Genomic DNA, 17,500 nt, shown 5'->3' on the forward strand with positions numbered 1-17,500 from the left:
ACGACAACAACAACAACAACGACAAGAACGACAACGACAACAACAACGACAACGACGATAACGACAACGACGATAACGACAACAACAACAACTACGAAAACAACGACGACGACGACAACAATGACGACAACAACAACAACAACGACGACAACGACAACAACGACGACAACAACAACAACAACGACGACGACAACAACAACAACGACAACAACGATGACAACGACAACAACGATGACAACGACAAGAACGACAACAACAACAACGACGACGACAACAACGACGACAACAACAACGACAACGACGACAACAACAACAACAACGACAAGAACGACAACAACAACAACGACGACGACAACAACAACAACGACAACAACGATGACAACGACAACAACGATGACAACGACAACAACAACGACAAGAACGACAACAACAACAACAACGACAACGACGATAACGACAACAACAACGACAACGACAACAACAACGACAACGACAACAACGACGACAACAACAACGACAACAACAACGACAACAACAACGCAAAAAACGACAACACCAACAACAACAACAGCAAAACTAACTTTACATTTTGCCTCCACTACTCAACCAGACACTTCAGCTAAATGATATATCGGTGCATCGGCCAGCCAAGCTAATGTGCTGTTCGTTGAAGCATTGGAATAGGTACAATTATATTTACACATCAACTCAAAAGTAAAGTGAAAAGCAATGCAGGCAGATGCGGAAACTCCCCAAAATAAAAGTGCTACACGGTATTGTAATTCAAAGACAACACTTACAATGTAAATGAACGTTATGATATACCCCCTTCCCAAGGGGGGTGGCCGGTCATATATAAGCACCATCGCTTAAGCTTCACGCCGGCGTAAACTTAAACGAGAACACCACGAAATGGTGCCTAATTAGAAAAACAACGCCCATTTTGAAATTTTGAAGATTAAAAGAATTTCCATCCTGTTCTCGAACGACAAAATCTCACGTTCTGAGACCTTAGCTATGCAAAGACAAGGCGTTCTTAGTTATTATAGAACTGCTCATTACGTGACACGAGACGAGTAGTCGAACCTTCGACTCCGGTATCCGATCTCTTGATCGGGTGCTCTTCCAGTGAGCCACAGGCTAGAGATGATGCTCATGAAGATAACAACAAACTAACAAAAAACAAAAAGAAACTAACTGAAAGGAATGTACTAGTTCTCCTTAAACATGAGAACAACCTTACCGGCTTCTTCTGTATCAGCTTTAACTTCTGCGCTCTCCGGTCCATCGCCTCCGCTGTTGTAGGCAGTGACTGCTATGGTGTAACGCGTGTACGGTTTCAGCCCGGTCACAGTATACCTCTGCGTATCTCCTCCCGTTACATTTGTGGATGACGCAAAAGTTGGAATAGCACGTCTTCGTCTCTTCGCAGAAACACGGCTTTCTCCCCAGTAATAAATCTGGCGCATTAATGAAACACAAAAGAGCATGAGTGTGCAGATGGCGCAGCGATGACAGCATTCGAGGCAACCCGTCTTTTGTGGATACTCAGTAATCAACAAACCTTTAGAGCGTTCCCCTCCTATGCTATTTACTCATAACTCCTCTGACAGCCCCTACCACCCTACGTTAGCGACCTCCTAGCAACGCTGTTATTATATTCCCCGTAAGAAAAGGCTCTCCACATACCCTGTATCCATCCACACTTCCTCTGGTAACAATAACAGGTTTCCATGACAATTCCACACTGCGTGCCGTCACGGATCCCACAGTAACATCTTCTGGTCTTCCAGCGGGTGGGTCCTGGCCTGAAAATGCCTTAACAAATGGACTTTTGGGTCCAGGTGCAATATTGTTAATAGCTTGGATCTGGAACTCCCACTGAACGTAATACCCAGCATTGGGAATGTTAAATCTTTCTGTTTTAGGATCGTCAATTACGATTTCCTCCAAACTGTTTTCGGGACCTACTCGCTTATACCACAGCCTGTAGTAGAGGCCTGGACCATTCCACTCCACCATACGCATGGCCTGCAAAAACGAATTTTACCACAATTGCTTTTAATCTCGTAATCGGATTCACTAATTTGGCGTTGTCGATGAGAGTCTTTACCACAATTGCTTGTAATCTCGCAATCTGCTTGGCTAATTTTGCCGTTGTCGATTAGAGTCTAGACAACGCTGCTCGCGTCATGCTTGCGTCAATTTGTCACGCAATGTAATAGCCAATCAGGAACGCTCATTTTAGGAAATAAACCAATCATATTGAGAGAAAGTTAAAGACAACGCTTGCCCTTTCTTTGAGTTATGATTTTGGTCACGCTCTGAAATAAACACTTTCTTTGGCGTTGAATATTGTGGTAAAAAACAAATCGAAAGTGGTTCAGCGTTGTCTGTACTCTGACCACTGTGACGAATATCGTTGACGATAAGAGTACAGACAACGCTGAACCACTTTCGATTTGTTAACTAGACAACGCTGCTCGCGTCATGCTCACGTCACCGTGTCACGCAATTGTAAGAGCATATCCGAAACGCTCATTTGGGAAATAAACCAATCAGATATTGCTCTGAAATAAACATTTTCTTTAATAGTAGAACCGCTTTCAACTTCTGCAACGGTCACAACGATAGCAGTGGTGACAAACACAAGAGTTTCACTGTGTAACACCACTTCATGAAACTGGTCTCGCTCGGTTTTGTTTCGCTACGCCGCGTAAGCCAATCAGAAACCGCAACTTACGCGCCATGATCATGGAACTTGTATCGACTTGCTTTGCGGGAATCTGGTAACAACATTTCGAGACCAGCTTCACACGTTGCAACGCCTGCTGAAACTCGTTTTCCAGCGCCGTTGCACATAAGTTTCAGCTAAAAGGTTCAACGTGTGAAAGCGGCTTAAGGTGATTCCCTATAAATAGACCGTGTCATAGATTTCCGATGAAACTTCGCACACTGTTCTAATATGTCAAGGAGATGATAAAAATGTAATTAAAAAGGGGGGTAACCGTGCTTGTTTCCATGGTACGACGCTGACGAATAGGGCTATTTAAGTCACTTTGACAATAGACCATTTTCGAATTCTCACGGCTGGACTGGATCTAGCATGGAATGGAGGCTAATGCGGGCAAATCTTTTCAAATGCAAATTAATTTGCCCGCATTAGCCTCCATTTCATGCTAGATCCAGTCCAACCGTTAGAATACGAAACTGGCCTATTGCCACGCATCCCCGATGATAGACACATTTAGCTCGATTTTTTTAAATGTAATACTTGATATGACGCACAGCCTAGAGTCGTTCAACGGTTCGGTTAATTATCGTACATACCTGAAAAATGTATCTGAATGCCTTTGTGAGTACTTAACATTCCAAAATAGATTTAACTTGAGCGTGGGCTGTTCGACTCGAAATGGCTCCTTGCGTACAATTTTTTACAATCGTCAAAAAACTGGCCATAGATATTTACTGATTTTTTACTACCCCATGAAGACATCATTCCCAGCGAAAAAATGAAATAAAAAGGTGTGTTACCGTACTCGGTCAGGAGACGATAGCCATTCTTTGGAGTAACCTTGGCGTCAATGAAAATCCGCCATTTTATCAATGCAAATGCGTTCACCAATAACGCAAGAACTTCTGCGCAGTGGGGTTGCGCAATGCAAAACCAGGGAATAACCTTAAGTGAAAACGAAGACTTTTGAAATCGATGACGTAGGGAGCATGGGGAATTCCAGTTGAATAGTTGTTTTCACCAGCTTCCAGCGTTTTAGGTTGGACCTGTAAAAACGATTCTAAAACGCTGCTGTGGATGGAAAATATTTGCTTCGTTTTCACCAAAGGTAAAAACAGAGAATTTTTAAATCGCACAAGTATAGATGGGAAGTGAATCTTGCGGAATGTGTGTGTCAAGGAAGGGCCAAAACAAACGTTTATTTTTGAGGTACTTACAGTCCATCCGATGTCAAGCTGTTCAGCCTTGCCGGGGATTCCCCTAAAGTTGTCAGGCCATTTTTCGGGAGCTATGAAAAAGGTAACAAACAGATGATTGATATTTGGCTACAGAAAACAAATTGGCAATTGGTTCTACGCTCAGAGCATTTGCGCTTATTTTTCTTCTTCCTTGCGCTTGGTTCCGCCATATTCGTAGTAGTTGTTTAAGAAGGCGCACGTGAATAGCAAGCCCAGTACACACGTGCAATAAGTAAGTGAATTAATTGAGTCAGTTTTTTCAACGAGTGCAGCCTAAAGCCATGTCCTGACTATACACGAAAAGAAAAGCCCAAACAAGTGTCGTTAATAATTAGTGTTTTGTCTCAGCAAAGGGTGGTAAGTAGCTCCTGACTATGTGCATGTTTCTCTTGCTTATGCCAGCGTCATTAATGAAGACCAGGGCCTTTAAAGATCGAGAGGTTTTATAACGCGTGAACGGAAAACGACAGGATGAAACTCGATTTTGCAGAACATCAAAGAAACCTGTTTGATTTTTGATAAATTCTTGAATTGTAGATCTTTAACAGCTTCTCAAAGAAACAAGACTTTTAGTCCTATTTTCGGAAAAATTGTTTCGTGCTTTCCGCACTGTGAGACTCGTCCTGATCCAGAGAGAAAGATTTCTGCGACCATATTCGCGCGCTTTCTGGGGCCTTTAAAATCGTTGTTCAAGCTAACGAGCACCCACCCTGCGAGCAGAGCCTCTCTAAAACTCACCAGAGGGCAAGCAAGAGAGGTCCTTTAGAGGTAAAATTATTTATCCTGCCTCCTAGCTAGATTAGCTTCTTACTTATTTTCTAGGGGGCATTGTACCTTTCTTATGTCCATTACTTATTTCGTGTATCCCTATTTACGTGTGGTACAAATAAACTTGTTGTAAACTTGCAGAAATCGTGTCAAGTTCTGGGCTAGACATTCCGGTTAAACCAGTTTAGGCAGCGCGCGCATCATATTTTTGACAAGGCGAAGGTCAATATCGAGCCTTCAGTGCGAAAATCAATATGGCGTCTAAATAAGAGTGCGATCGAGACTTGGCCTGGGTTTGAAACTGTCTCCAGGCAACGGATTGTGCATACTCAACAAAGACTTCACACCATTTCTGCAGAGTCCATTTTTTTTTGTCGTCGAGTTAAAAAAGGGTCTGCTGGCAGTGTGACTGTCACCGTCACCCATATCATAAATAACTAGTAGTAATCTTGGATCATTGAACGGCATTCGTCGGTCGCATGGGGTACACAGAGGGAGGTATGGAACCCAAGCCCCGCTCAATACCTGCCCCTGATCCCTACGAACAACAATAAATAAACAAATTAATTAAGGACAGTGCCTACTATTGCTATTGCGCATACGTTCAGCGCATCTCGAGATACTTGGGCTTCCCTATCGGTAATGCTTACTAATACAGGGGTATTTTTGCGCGGCTTAAAACTATGCAGAGGAAGTAGATCTTAGTTTAAGTACTCTTGGTATCCAAAAAGAAAATTGGGGGTAACCATGGAGACATAATTAAACTTCAATTTATGCATTGCTTTGTATTTTAAAGCCTTTTACAAATATTGCTCATGAATTATCTTTGAAAAATGCGTGGTTACTCCCAATTTTCTTTTGGGATTTCAATAACACTTTTTAAGAACTAGATTTCCTGTATAATCATAAATCGGGGCAAAAATACCTTTGAATTAGTAGGCACCGTCCTAGATATTTCATTAAAATTGCGCACAAATTTGCATACCTGCAGCGTCTGTTCGGCACACCGAGCTCGTGGGTTTACTCGGGCGACTTGGTCCAAAGCCATTGACAGCTCTAACCCGGAAGGCTAGGTCGGCGTTTCCGGCCATTTTCACCAGCGCATATGAGGTGGCGTTAGGCTTGGTAACATTTGCAATGACTTGCCAGAAGTCGTCAGCGTAGGTCGATTTTCGCTCGACCAAAAAATGAGTAATCGGGGCTTGATTCGCTCCGCCCGTTACCCAGGTCAACTTTGTGTTTCGGTTTTTGCAGTCGGAAGATAATTTTAGATTGTATGGTGGATATGGGGCACCTAAAAAACAGAAGGAAAGAAAAATCATGAAAGTTATCAAAGAAAATTACAACGCAGTGTACTTTAAAGCTCGACTTTATCTTTATTAAATCAGACGCGATGATAGAGCGGTTTTCAATTGAGTGTCGAAAGTAATTAGCGAATTGCTTTGGTTTTGCGTTGCTTCACTCAGGGATTAGTTCAAAGTTCTTGTGGCAATTTTTCAAGCAATCAGAAGTGAAACCAAAACCAGATTATCTTCAACGTCTTTTCACTCAGTATTACTCTAATTTCAACCCGAGAAACTCTGAGGAAAAACTGGCATTGCCAAAAACGAGAACTAGTTATTTAACGCGAAGCTTCTCCGTGAACGTGGCTTGCGCGTGCACATTTTCCCGCCCTTTGCGTCTGCTACGTGTAATTAATTCGAGTTTTGATTGGTTTACTGGATTGTCTCCTTCCTTTTTGATTGGCCAAAGTAGTTACTTTGGTTTTGGTTTTACGACACTCGATTGAAACTCGCTCTACTACGAACAGCTACAAATGACAAGAACACTTGTCCTATCCTGACGATTGCAGTTAATCAACTTAAAATTATTAACAAAAACCAAGGGTTTCAATAAAATGTGAAGTCGGCGGGAATCGAACCCGGTGTCGCACTGGTGGGAGGCGAGTGCTCTCACCACTGCGCCGTCCGCGCACCCCCAACTCGTGTCACAATATACTGCCTTTGGCGGAGGCGTTGCAGCATTAAAAGTGATAGTAAGAAGCCACACCGCTGAAAAGTGAGAGTAAAAGAGCATTAACCGCCAAAATGCATCCATCACGCGCCATTTTGCCTGTTTACGTACTTATCGACCACGCAGCATCCTCGAGAAAGGTAACCGCGCATCGGTGGTTCAGTTGCTTGTCACGTGGGAGGTCGTGAGTTCGACTCCAGCCGGACAAACACTCAGGGTCTTAAAATAACTGAGGAGAAAGTGCTGCCTTTGTAATTACATCCGCATTTGTTAGACTTTCAAGTCTTCTCGGATAAGGACGATAAACCGGAGGTCCCGTCTCATAATCCTTGTTAGCCTATTCCAGGCTCCCAGATAGTCAGGAAAACGAAAACAACTGCGTGGGAAAAGCGAGTGGGGGCTTGGGCTTGGGTCGACCCAAGCCCCCACTCATTATTCGCACGCATTTTTTGTTTTCTTTCCCTTCTATCTGGGAGCCTGGAACAGACTAAGCCCTTTTTGTTTTCCATGAATAATACGGGACGTTAAGATAAGACGATAAGAGTAGACGATAAGAGTAGTCCCTGGTTTTGTGCTCTGACCTAATCTGGACGGGGGCATCTTTCACTTCCTAAAATTAATTGTAAACTGCGCAACAAGCAGTCTGGCTTAAGCCCCCCATAAAGCATTGTAAATTAGTCTTGAAAAGCCCCGAGGGGAGAGACTAGTAACTTGACTTCACTTCACTTCACCCGCGACACCGGGGTGGTAAGATTGCATGTAAACCAGAGTTATTTTTTGACCCTATGTATGCTTGTTACCACACCTCCCGTCTCTTTTTCTATTTTAACCCGATATCTTACCTGCGATATCAATAGTAGCCGAGGCAGAGTCTTCAGATCCCTTTGGGGCTGGAGTATATGCCACACAGGTGTAAATCCCAGCGTCTTCGACTGTTAGGTCAGCAATGGTCAATACATTCCGATCCCACGTGACCCTCTGGTTGTACTCGATAATAGCATCATCTCTCTTCCAAAGGTACTGCAATTCCAACCGGTCGTCCACTTGAGCCTCACAGCGCAAGTCCACCCTGCTTCCTTCAGTAACATTCCTGTCTTTTGGTGCAAGTATTATCCGCGTCTTCTCTGAAACCAACGGTTTTAAACTGTTGTTTTAAAGTTGCCGTTATTCAGCTCGAGATTTGAGCGCCAGAATTCCGGGAAACGCGGTAAGTAATACGTTCAAAATCGGGACGGAACGGGACGAAAAACGTTGTAAAAACGGTTCGTTTTAGTCAGGTCAGTTACGTGAGTACCACAAAATGAACTAAGTTCAGTTGACACCGCTAAGGCAAATAAAGGTGCATTCGAGATCGGCATAATCGATGCCACAAAGGAGACAGTGAATTACCACCTCCTTCTGCTCTCATAAAAAATACGAAGCGGTCTCCTTTCAAAAATATGGGCATGACTCCTTTACAGTACTCAATAATACCATTTAACAGGATCTATCCGGATTCAGATGTCTTCAAAGAATCCACCCGGACTGTGGATACTTAAGTCTTCTTCGCAGCCGTTTTTTTGGATGTCACGCAACGCTCCGAGAGTCGCGTGACGCCCCAATAACGAACGAGACTATAGATACTTCGCAATCCCAACCTCATTCCCAGGGGCTCTCTTCTTCTCTTCAGAGAGACCCTGGCAACGAGGTTGACTTACTTCGCGTCATCCAACAATCTGCGTTTTCTTACCATAAACAATCGCAGTGCTTTCTGCCAAATCACTTCCCAGGAAATTCTTCGCATAGCAGGCGTATTTGCCCTCATCTCGGCTACGTTGAACGTTGCTAATCACCAAGGTGCCGTCGCTTCCGATCTGGTAAGTCACACCAGGTGTGATTTCGGCATCGTCCTTGTACCACTTGAATTCGTCTGGTCTCGGAGCAGCTTCGGGGTCGCATTTCAATCGTCCTTCACTGTCTTGAAACAGGTAAAATGGACCAAATCCATTCTTTTGAAACGATGGTGCAATGGCTAAAAGTCATTCAAAATCTGTTAGTCACAATTAGGTAAACCATAGTTACTGTTTCATCAACTATTTATGGGAAAAAAAATTGCAATATTAGCCGGCGCAGATACCTGCCTTAAATTAACTTAAATAAAATCGACCGGTTTTTTTTTAAGGAGAGGGGAAAACCGAATACACCTTATTCCAAAATGGCCGCCATTTAGATATTCTTTTGTTTTTATTGAAATTAGACGTTGATGCGTCGTTCAATGCAAAATATTCTTTTGAATTTTCAGCTCAAGAACGAGGCATCAAGGGCTAATTTGAATAAAAACAAAAGACTATTTAAATGACGGCCATTTTGGAATAAGGTCTATTACCTGGGGAGAAAAACTCTCGGAGCGGAGTAGAGAACGAGCAAACTCAACCCACATAGGGCGCCGAGTCTGAGAATCGAACCCGGGTCACATTGGTGGGAGGCGAGTGCTCTAACAACTGCGCTTTCCCTAATTTCCCAAGCTGAATTTTGCGCATCTATATCCTTAAGAGTACAAAGGCTTTCTAATCAAGTTGCAAGGGGCTACACACTAAGTTAAGGATCGCATTTTCTGGTTCATTAATTGTTGATGTCAAGCACAAAGAACGCTGGAAAAAAGTTTGATCCGTAACTTATAGGGCGACCCAAGAAAACGAGCTTAGTAAGATTACATTACTATTAACATGGCATCTGACAGGATGCGGCGATGCGGATCCGCATAATTCACTGAAATCCGCATCTTCCGCATAATTCCGATATTTTCCGCATAATTCCCATATTTTCCGCAAAAAAACAGAAGAGATATCTGATATTAGTGATAAAGCAGCTCCTTAACATCCTCAAAAACATCAAAGCCGAAGAAATTGACTGTTTTGAAACGCTTATTTTCCTGAACATTGAAGGAAACACACCATTTCGTTCGCAAGATGAAAGTTCGTAAGAAAGATCGTAAGCAGTTTCCGCGCATTTTTTCGCCAATGAGCCTGGACACTAGTTTTTGTTCCTACAATGCTTTCCATTGGACGAGAAACAGTTACACTTCAGAAAATGACGTAACTGATAAGAAACTAAGGGCGCGTTCGATTGACCGTATTCTGGAATAGGATTACATGGAATACAAGTTAGAAATCCTTCGTTTTTACGGAGATTCACATTAAAAATGTCGAACACCTGCTAAAATGCTATTTTAAACATATCTTTATTATCCTTGTCGCTTCAAAACGCCAGACATACGGTTTTGAATTCATCACTTCACGTATTCTTATTCCGGAATACGGTGAATCAAACGCACTTTAAGTCAATGATCGAGGGAATGGATCGCGCTCCAAAGGTATTACAATTTTGCTCCATTATCTCCAAATTGAAACAAAATTCATGATGAGAAACAAAATAATTTTTTATCGCTTTATTTATTTTACCAAAAGTTGCGGGAAAATCCCAACTGCTAACCCTTTTATTTCAACGGTGAAAGCTGGTCGCAAATTGATGACTCCTCCATGTAATTTAATCACAAAGGGCAAAAATTCAGTCACAAATGCGAATGTATTGGTTGCAATTTCGATTACGGATTTACCGTAAGCATGTAAATACATTGGACGGGCCTAATTATTAGTTTTATAACTTGTTTAAGTTTCCGCATAATCCGGTGTAATTTCCGCATAATCAACGCATGTTTCCGCATAATATGGCCAAAAATTTCCGCATAATCTTTAATTTTTTTCCGCATCCTATCAGAAGCCATGTATTAAGGTTATTACTAAGGGCTCTTTCCTTTTGTCAGAACTGGCAGGCCACACCCGCCAGGTTGCAAAGAAAATGCAACAATTTGAAGAAACACTTGCATGATAATCCCTTGCATTCTCCTGGAGAAGGATATATCATCCTCGAAGTGTGTTCATTTGAATTTAAGGCGAAATGTTGAGTTATTCCCTCCAAATGACCGGTCTGGCCGGTCAGTTCTGTCAAATGGAAAGTGCCCAGATTATAGAAAGATTATATTATCATAACAAAGAAATGGGTTATCGACTGAGTTGGTATGGTGAATTGACCACGGTAATTATAAAGAAATTTGAAAGCTGACGTTTCGAGTGAAGCCTTTCGTTCAAGAGAATTACAATATTACATCTCTAGATCTTAAGTGTTATGAAGCCAAAAGAAAACAAAAATAAAAACCACACAAAACAAACGCGTACGTTTCGGTCAGCGATCGTTCGAAGGTTAAATTAGGTCGGTCACTGAGACATTCAGAATTTATTAACGCAACATTTCATTTTTATTGAACATAGAGGCACACATGGGAATGAAATCAAGTGGCTTTCTAACAGCGATTTCAAGCCAAAACTATGCAGCGGGCGGGCACAAAACATAAGTCACAGGTCTCTGTTTTACCAACACAGATACAAACCTGAACATTCAATTCATTAAAGCTATTTCAAAAAAATAGACCAAAGGTTAGCTTTAATGAATGTTAACCCTTTGACGTCCAAACTGGCTTAAACCGGCCAGACTTAGCATTTTACTCTGTCTAATGCCAGACAATTTTACTCGTCAATGGGGAACCCCTGGGAGTCAATGGGTTAAGGTTTCTTTCTGTATTGGTAAATTACAATGACCTGTGACTGGAAACCTGTGACCTGTGTTTTGGACTTGCCAGTATGCAGCAAACAAAAACTATCTTTACTGGTAAACGTTCACAATACGATGTACAAACTACATTTAACTCACCTAACACTTCAACATAAGTCGACGAGACTATCATGCCATGTTTGTTTTCAGCTACACATTGGTAAATGCCGGACTCGTTTAATGTAAGATCACTAAAAAGTAGGTCGGTATTCTCCTGTCGTACCTTTGCACTGTGAAAGGTACAAAAGATGGGGTTAATCATACATGAATTGACAGAGACAAACACTTAAGTCCAGAAATCCAAGTTAATGGCCATCTGCCAATAAAGATTGCACACTATTCACCACATTTTCAAACTCAAGGTCACACATGAAGATACAGTGCAAGGAGAAACTAATTAATCTCAAATTGACTTTAACTAACCTTGGCACTAATTCAACTCCATCTCTGAACCATTTAATTGGTGGTTCAGGCTCTCCATACACGTCACAGCTCAAGTTTGCATTTGATGATATGGGAAATTTTTGACGTTCAGGTGGTTCAACATTCCATCTTGGAGCAACTGGGAAAAAGCATTGTTGAAGGATAATTAAATAATTACTAAATAAATAATTCAATAAAATAATCACAATTACTAATACTGTAACTGACGGGTTCCTGATGAGGACCAATAATTATTAATTAAATAAATTTACATTATATTACCATAAGATTGTAACATGGCAGAGAGGAAAAAAAATTGAAGCCCTCTTACCGGTGAGAGACACAGACAATTTATGTTTAATTATTGAGAGAGCGTGATTTTAGTGTTGAAAGGTAATTGTAACAATCACGTCCCCCAATGTTCACAAACAGTGTGATTAGCATGTCACATAAGCCAAGTCTTGTCACCTGTCATGGAGATGACAGTGCAAAAGATATCTGTTTTCATGGCAATGCAGTTGTCATTTCCATATAGCTGACAGCGCTACAACAAGTTGCAAAAATAGTGGAGACACTTCACCTTCTTGTGGCATTATCAATGTACCTATTATCTCTCACACTGCAGCCCCCCTCCCCCCCCCCCCCCCCCTTATCAGTGTTGCTAGCAAGACAAAAAAATGATGAAAACTTAAACAGTCAACATTGAAAGAGGGAGAGGGGAGGGGAAGTGGGAAAGGTTTAAGTTCTAGATATCGCGATCAGTATTGGAAGCCAGAAAAGGTGTTTTTTAATGAAAGTGTCTCAACAATTTTGCAACTTGTTGTAGCAACGCAGTTTTGATTTGAGTAGAGCTGATGGTACAAAAAAATAATATTTAGTGTGCCCGCAATCAATGATCATGTGACATTTTACTTAAGCAAACGTTAATCATCGCATATCAAAATTAATCATATATTTACCCTTGTCTCCAGCAAAATTTAATGTGCCTCACAAGGTACGTAAGAGAAAGATGCTAGTAATCGTAACTTGTCTCATGGCCGAGACAGTGAGAGGCATGGGGCCTATTCCTTTCATGATGTCATTAACTACTTTGCATTAAAGTTTTGAAAGAACTTTCGCAATGTAAATTTTTTTAGTTCTTGACGTCACTGAAGGAATAGACCCATACCTCTAACTAGCTCGACCATGGGACAAATGAATACCAGCTTTGTTACTCTCTCGTACCTAATTGAATTGGGCCTATTAAAAGTAAAATCTAGTGGAGCAAAAGTAAAATGTATGTTAGACATCTCACTTTTGCAAAAGAAAATACTTATTTTTATTTTTTATTTAAACATTATTTTATTGGCGAAGTTTGCCCTAAGAGAAAAAGAACTCATCAAGAGGGCTCACTTCAAAATACTTTTAGGTATTAAGGTGCACTTTAAGAGCTTACCTTCCACCTGAAGGTTAATATTACGTTCTTGTGGACCAATTGCTGTGGTTTGATTATTGCTGGCTTGGCAGGTATAGATATCTTCGTGCATATTCTCATCCACCTTTGTGATGTTCAGGAGCCGTCCTTCCAATTGACTTGGAATTTCAAAGAAATCTACCCCATCTCGAAGTTCCATCCCATTTTTTTTCCAGGTTATTTTTGGGAAGGGTCTGTGAAAGAAAGGATAATGCTTCAAAATGTCTTAAAGACATTATAATGGAGGAGTCAGGATGGATGGGGGAACCAGGGTGGCTTAATGGTTATCGACCATGCTTTCCACCTCCTTTCCACTGATTAAAGCTGGTATTAATAATTAATATTAATGTTGTTATTATTATTATTATTATTATTATTATTATTATTTGCACAAACAAAATTAATTAACCCTTTGACATCCAAACCTGTCTAAACTAGCCAGACAATGGGGAACCCCCAGGAGTCCATGGGTTAAGGATAAAAAACAACAATTAGCTTACTATTGCATACAAGTAGTTAGGCGAAGGCAAGTTGGGGTGGGGGGGGGGGGGGACTCCCATATAAAAAGGGGAGGGATGCTCATCGGAAATTTTAAATTAAACCCCTAAAGGCTCGTTTACACAGAGCGATTTTATCGCACGACAAGATCACAGCAAAGTTGCACTAAATTTCGATCTGTTGTGCTACAAATCGCAGTGAAATCGCCGGCTGTTCACACGCGCGATTTGCTGTCGCCATAAAATCGCCGTTCAATCGCAGCTCTTGTCGTGCGATAAAATCGCTCTGTGTAAACGAGCCTTAAAGGAGACCGATTTGGGCGTGGCCCAGGCTTTTTTTGACCCCTAAAAGAGACCATATTAAAACATGGATATAATTATAAAAAATACAGTGACTTTTAATGATGGCAAAAACATTATCATATAATACTTTCACCTACATGAAGGAATATAAAAGTGTAAATATACACTCTTACATTTCTTTGCACGCAACCCTAAAGGAGACTTTCACGGCCGGGTATGATTGTGTTTTGCCCAGAACACCCTAAGTGAGACCAAAATCCAAAATTTACACCCCTAAGCGAGACGAGAATCCCTCCCCTAATTACATGGGACCTAGACCTCAGACCTAGACTGTCAAATTTTGTGTCAAAATGCTACACTTCACTTTTAAACAAGCATTTCTTTTACATTGTAGACCACCATCGGCCACTTTGTGTCTACAATTATTATATATTAAGTACTTACAGTACAACAAAATTAGCATCTCACTGCAATATATGTACCATGTTGCATTAAAGGTAAGTACAGTTGCTTGTGATCCCTTACCTTGCAGTAGCTAGGCAATACAACACCTTGCTTCTTCCCTCCACAGCTACTTCAACAGACTTTGATGTTGCAGAAGTAAAAGATGGAATGCTAAATATGGCGGGATCTGGTACGCCTTTGAAAAAAAAATATATATATATATAAACCAAACATAGCAGCTCTTATCAGAGATGATGCTGTGCAATACATGTACCTACATGATGTAACGATTCACTATGTTTTAACTTTTCAATATTTATATACACTGCTATACTTGTAACTTGCGTTCCCAACAGACTGCTCCAAACTGGATCTGAAATGCTGAAGCTGCAAATTTTTTTATAAGGCATTCTCATTGTAATGCAAAAAGAAAAAATGGCTTCAGTGAATTCTTTTTCTTTGCACTGAGGCTGCTCAAATTCCAAGAAGATGAATATATGTGAAAAGTACACTGTAATGAATACACGTACAAGAACACTGCATATGTGACTCTTAAAAAAATAAAAAAATAAAAAAAATTAAAAAAATAATAATAATAATGATAAACTTTAAATTTATTCAAGTGTCAACTGTATTTAGCGCTGAGGTACATGTACCAATTGCATACGTGCCAACTCTCCCCGATACGGAACAAATCTCTCGGTCTCCCTTACAGGTCATTAAATCTCCCAGATAAAAACGACTCTGAACCTTTCACAGACATTTCTCCATTCTAGACGCAAATTGCATCCACACGTTAAAAAAAAAAATTGATTTTTTCAAACTCGTTTTCATTGTTTCTTTAATGCAGTTCTCTGAGTTTCAAACAGACGTTGATAGAACTAATTTAAAACAAAATGGTTTCCTTTATTTGTTTGTTATCACAGCTATGTAACCGATTTCCTGCAAATTCAGTAGAATTATTGTTGTATTCTGAAGGAGCTGCTGGGGGATGGGTGGGGGAGTAGGTAGGTTGATGGGGGGTGGGGAGACCGAGCAGAAAAAAATCTCCAAATTTTACATCTCCATAGGTTGACACCTCTGTAATTGCAGGCACCATACAGAACTCAAATCAATTCATTTGAAATCATAGGTTGGTTTTTGTGGAGAGGGGAATACCAGAGTACCCGAAGAAAAACCTCTAAGTGCAGTGTACAGAATCAACAAGCTCAACCCATATTGTCATACTGAGTCTGGGAATTGAAGCCAGGCCATATTGGTGGGAAGCGAGTGCTCTCATCACTGTGCTTCCCTTCTCCCATGCAGAATTCCTCTTATCTGTCCTTAAGAGTACATACTAGCCTAGGCTTTCTAATCAAGTTGCAACTGGGGCTGTACACTAAGGGTGTGTTCAATTGACCCTATTCTGGAATAAGAATACTTAGGGTGATGATTAAAACGGCATGTTTGGCACGTTTCGAAGCAGCAAGGATAGCAAAAATATGTTTAAAATAGCATTTTAGCAGGTGTTTGGCAATTTTAATGTGAATCTCCGTAAAAACGAAGGATTTCTAACTTATATTCCATGTATTCCTATTCCGGATTACGTCATTCGAAAGCACCCTAAGTAAAGGATCGCACTTTTCCAGTTCATTTTATTGTTGATGTCAAGCGCAAAGAAAACTGGAAAAAAATGAGATTCGACGTAACTTATAGTACGACCTGAGAAGACGAGGTTATAAGTAAGGTATTACACTATTATTAAGAGCACCATCCCTCAGACTCCCTCATCATTATTACAGGTTCTGTAATGGCAAGATAACTGTGCACCAACTGTGGTTTAAAGCACAGGACCATCATGTCAGGAGTCACAAGGCAGCCACATCAACTCTCACTCAGGGTCTTAAAATAACAAAGAAGAAAGATGACGTATTGCAAATGTAAGACTTACGACACCCCCAATCAGTGTTTATAAATGCCATTGGACATTAAAAAAAAAGAACCCACATACTCTTCACAAAGAGTTCGTTGGTACACGGAGCTCCCACTTTTGTCAAGTCTGTTCTTTTCTCTCAAAAAAGAAGTCAGCAAGCCTGGCAATAACGTCGTTTTAAAAACTGACTTTGGGGTCAATCATTATAACGGCTTTTATAAAATGTTTAAAAGGCCTCCCTGCCTGCCGTGTTCATTTGCTCCAGCCACCTCTCAACAATATTATTAAATTTCCCCTTAGGGTTATTTCACACCCCCTAGAAATAGAAGAAGGAAAAAAAAACGCACCTGGTGGTGTTGTTAAAGTCAAGGCACCAGAGCTGAAAAAGGTGTTTGCACCCGACATCGTGCACTTAATTCCTCCCAAATCCTTAATGTCTGTAATATCTTCTGGTGTAACGTACATGATGTGCAAAGCACCATTTGATGGATCAATTGCAACTCTCTCGCTTCTCGGAAATTGGATGTTTAATTCCTTTTTCGACGCAGAAATCCAAGTGAAACTAACGAGAGAACTGGGGCCATGAGGCGGACAGTCAAACTCAAACGGCCTACCAAGCTGAACTTGACGGGTAATGGGTAATTCATCACTGAACTGTCCAACAGCTGCCGAGAAAATCAATAAGAACAATAATATGTACTAACTGATTTTGCTTATCCCTTGCAACTTTGTATTAATTTTTGGTGACTAAAGAGAATCAAACATTTCAAACCACCCAAGCAGACAAACAAAGTGAAACTTGATAAATCAACCAAAAATCAAAGAAAACTCTTTAAGAAGACATTAATAATTAAAGGGGCGATGCCACGCAAAATGATGTAATTTCATGACACCCAAAAATTAGAATAAAACATTGCAATTAACCCATTGACTCCTAGCATTGAGACTTTTACTCTGTCTAATGCCAGATGATTTTATTCGTCAATGGGAGCAGTCCAGGAGTCAATGGGTTAACAACCTCTAATGTACACTCACTCAAAAACTATGCCTGAGTCTCCTTTAAAGAAC

The 17,500-nt window shown here is 40.8% G+C and overlaps 1 protein-coding gene across 2 annotated transcripts in view; it reads right to left on the minus strand.

The window, feature by feature from the left end:
* LOC138056950 (fibronectin type III domain-containing protein-like) overlaps window positions 1-17,500 on the minus strand; it is a 100,871-nt gene that overhangs the window by 8,837 nt on the left and 74,534 nt on the right. For both annotated transcript variants that reach the window (XM_068902943.1, XM_068902942.1), the window contains exons 4-14: window positions 16,780-17,097; window positions 14,602-14,716; window positions 13,259-13,470; window positions 11,824-11,962; window positions 11,500-11,630; window positions 8,483-8,764; window positions 7,596-7,877; window positions 5,726-6,034; window positions 3,952-4,022; window positions 1,690-2,031; window positions 1,244-1,460 (exon numbers count right to left, since the gene is read on the minus strand). In XM_068902943.1, the coding sequence (XP_068759044.1) occupies window positions 1,244-1,460; window positions 1,690-2,031; window positions 3,952-4,022; window positions 5,726-6,034; window positions 7,596-7,877; window positions 8,483-8,764; window positions 11,500-11,630; window positions 11,824-11,962; window positions 13,259-13,470; window positions 14,602-14,716; window positions 16,780-17,097 (2,418 nt within the window). The remainder of the gene's footprint in view (window positions 1-1,243; window positions 1,461-1,689; window positions 2,032-3,951; window positions 4,023-5,725; window positions 6,035-7,595; window positions 7,878-8,482; window positions 8,765-11,499; window positions 11,631-11,823; window positions 11,963-13,258; window positions 13,471-14,601; window positions 14,717-16,779; window positions 17,098-17,500) is intronic.

The sequence above is a fragment of the Montipora capricornis genome, chromosome 7 (genome assembly GCF_036669925.1).
Source record: "Montipora capricornis isolate CH-2021 chromosome 7, ASM3666992v2, whole genome shotgun sequence".
Lineage (NCBI taxonomy): Eukaryota > Metazoa > Cnidaria > Anthozoa > Scleractinia > Acroporidae > Montipora > Montipora capricornis.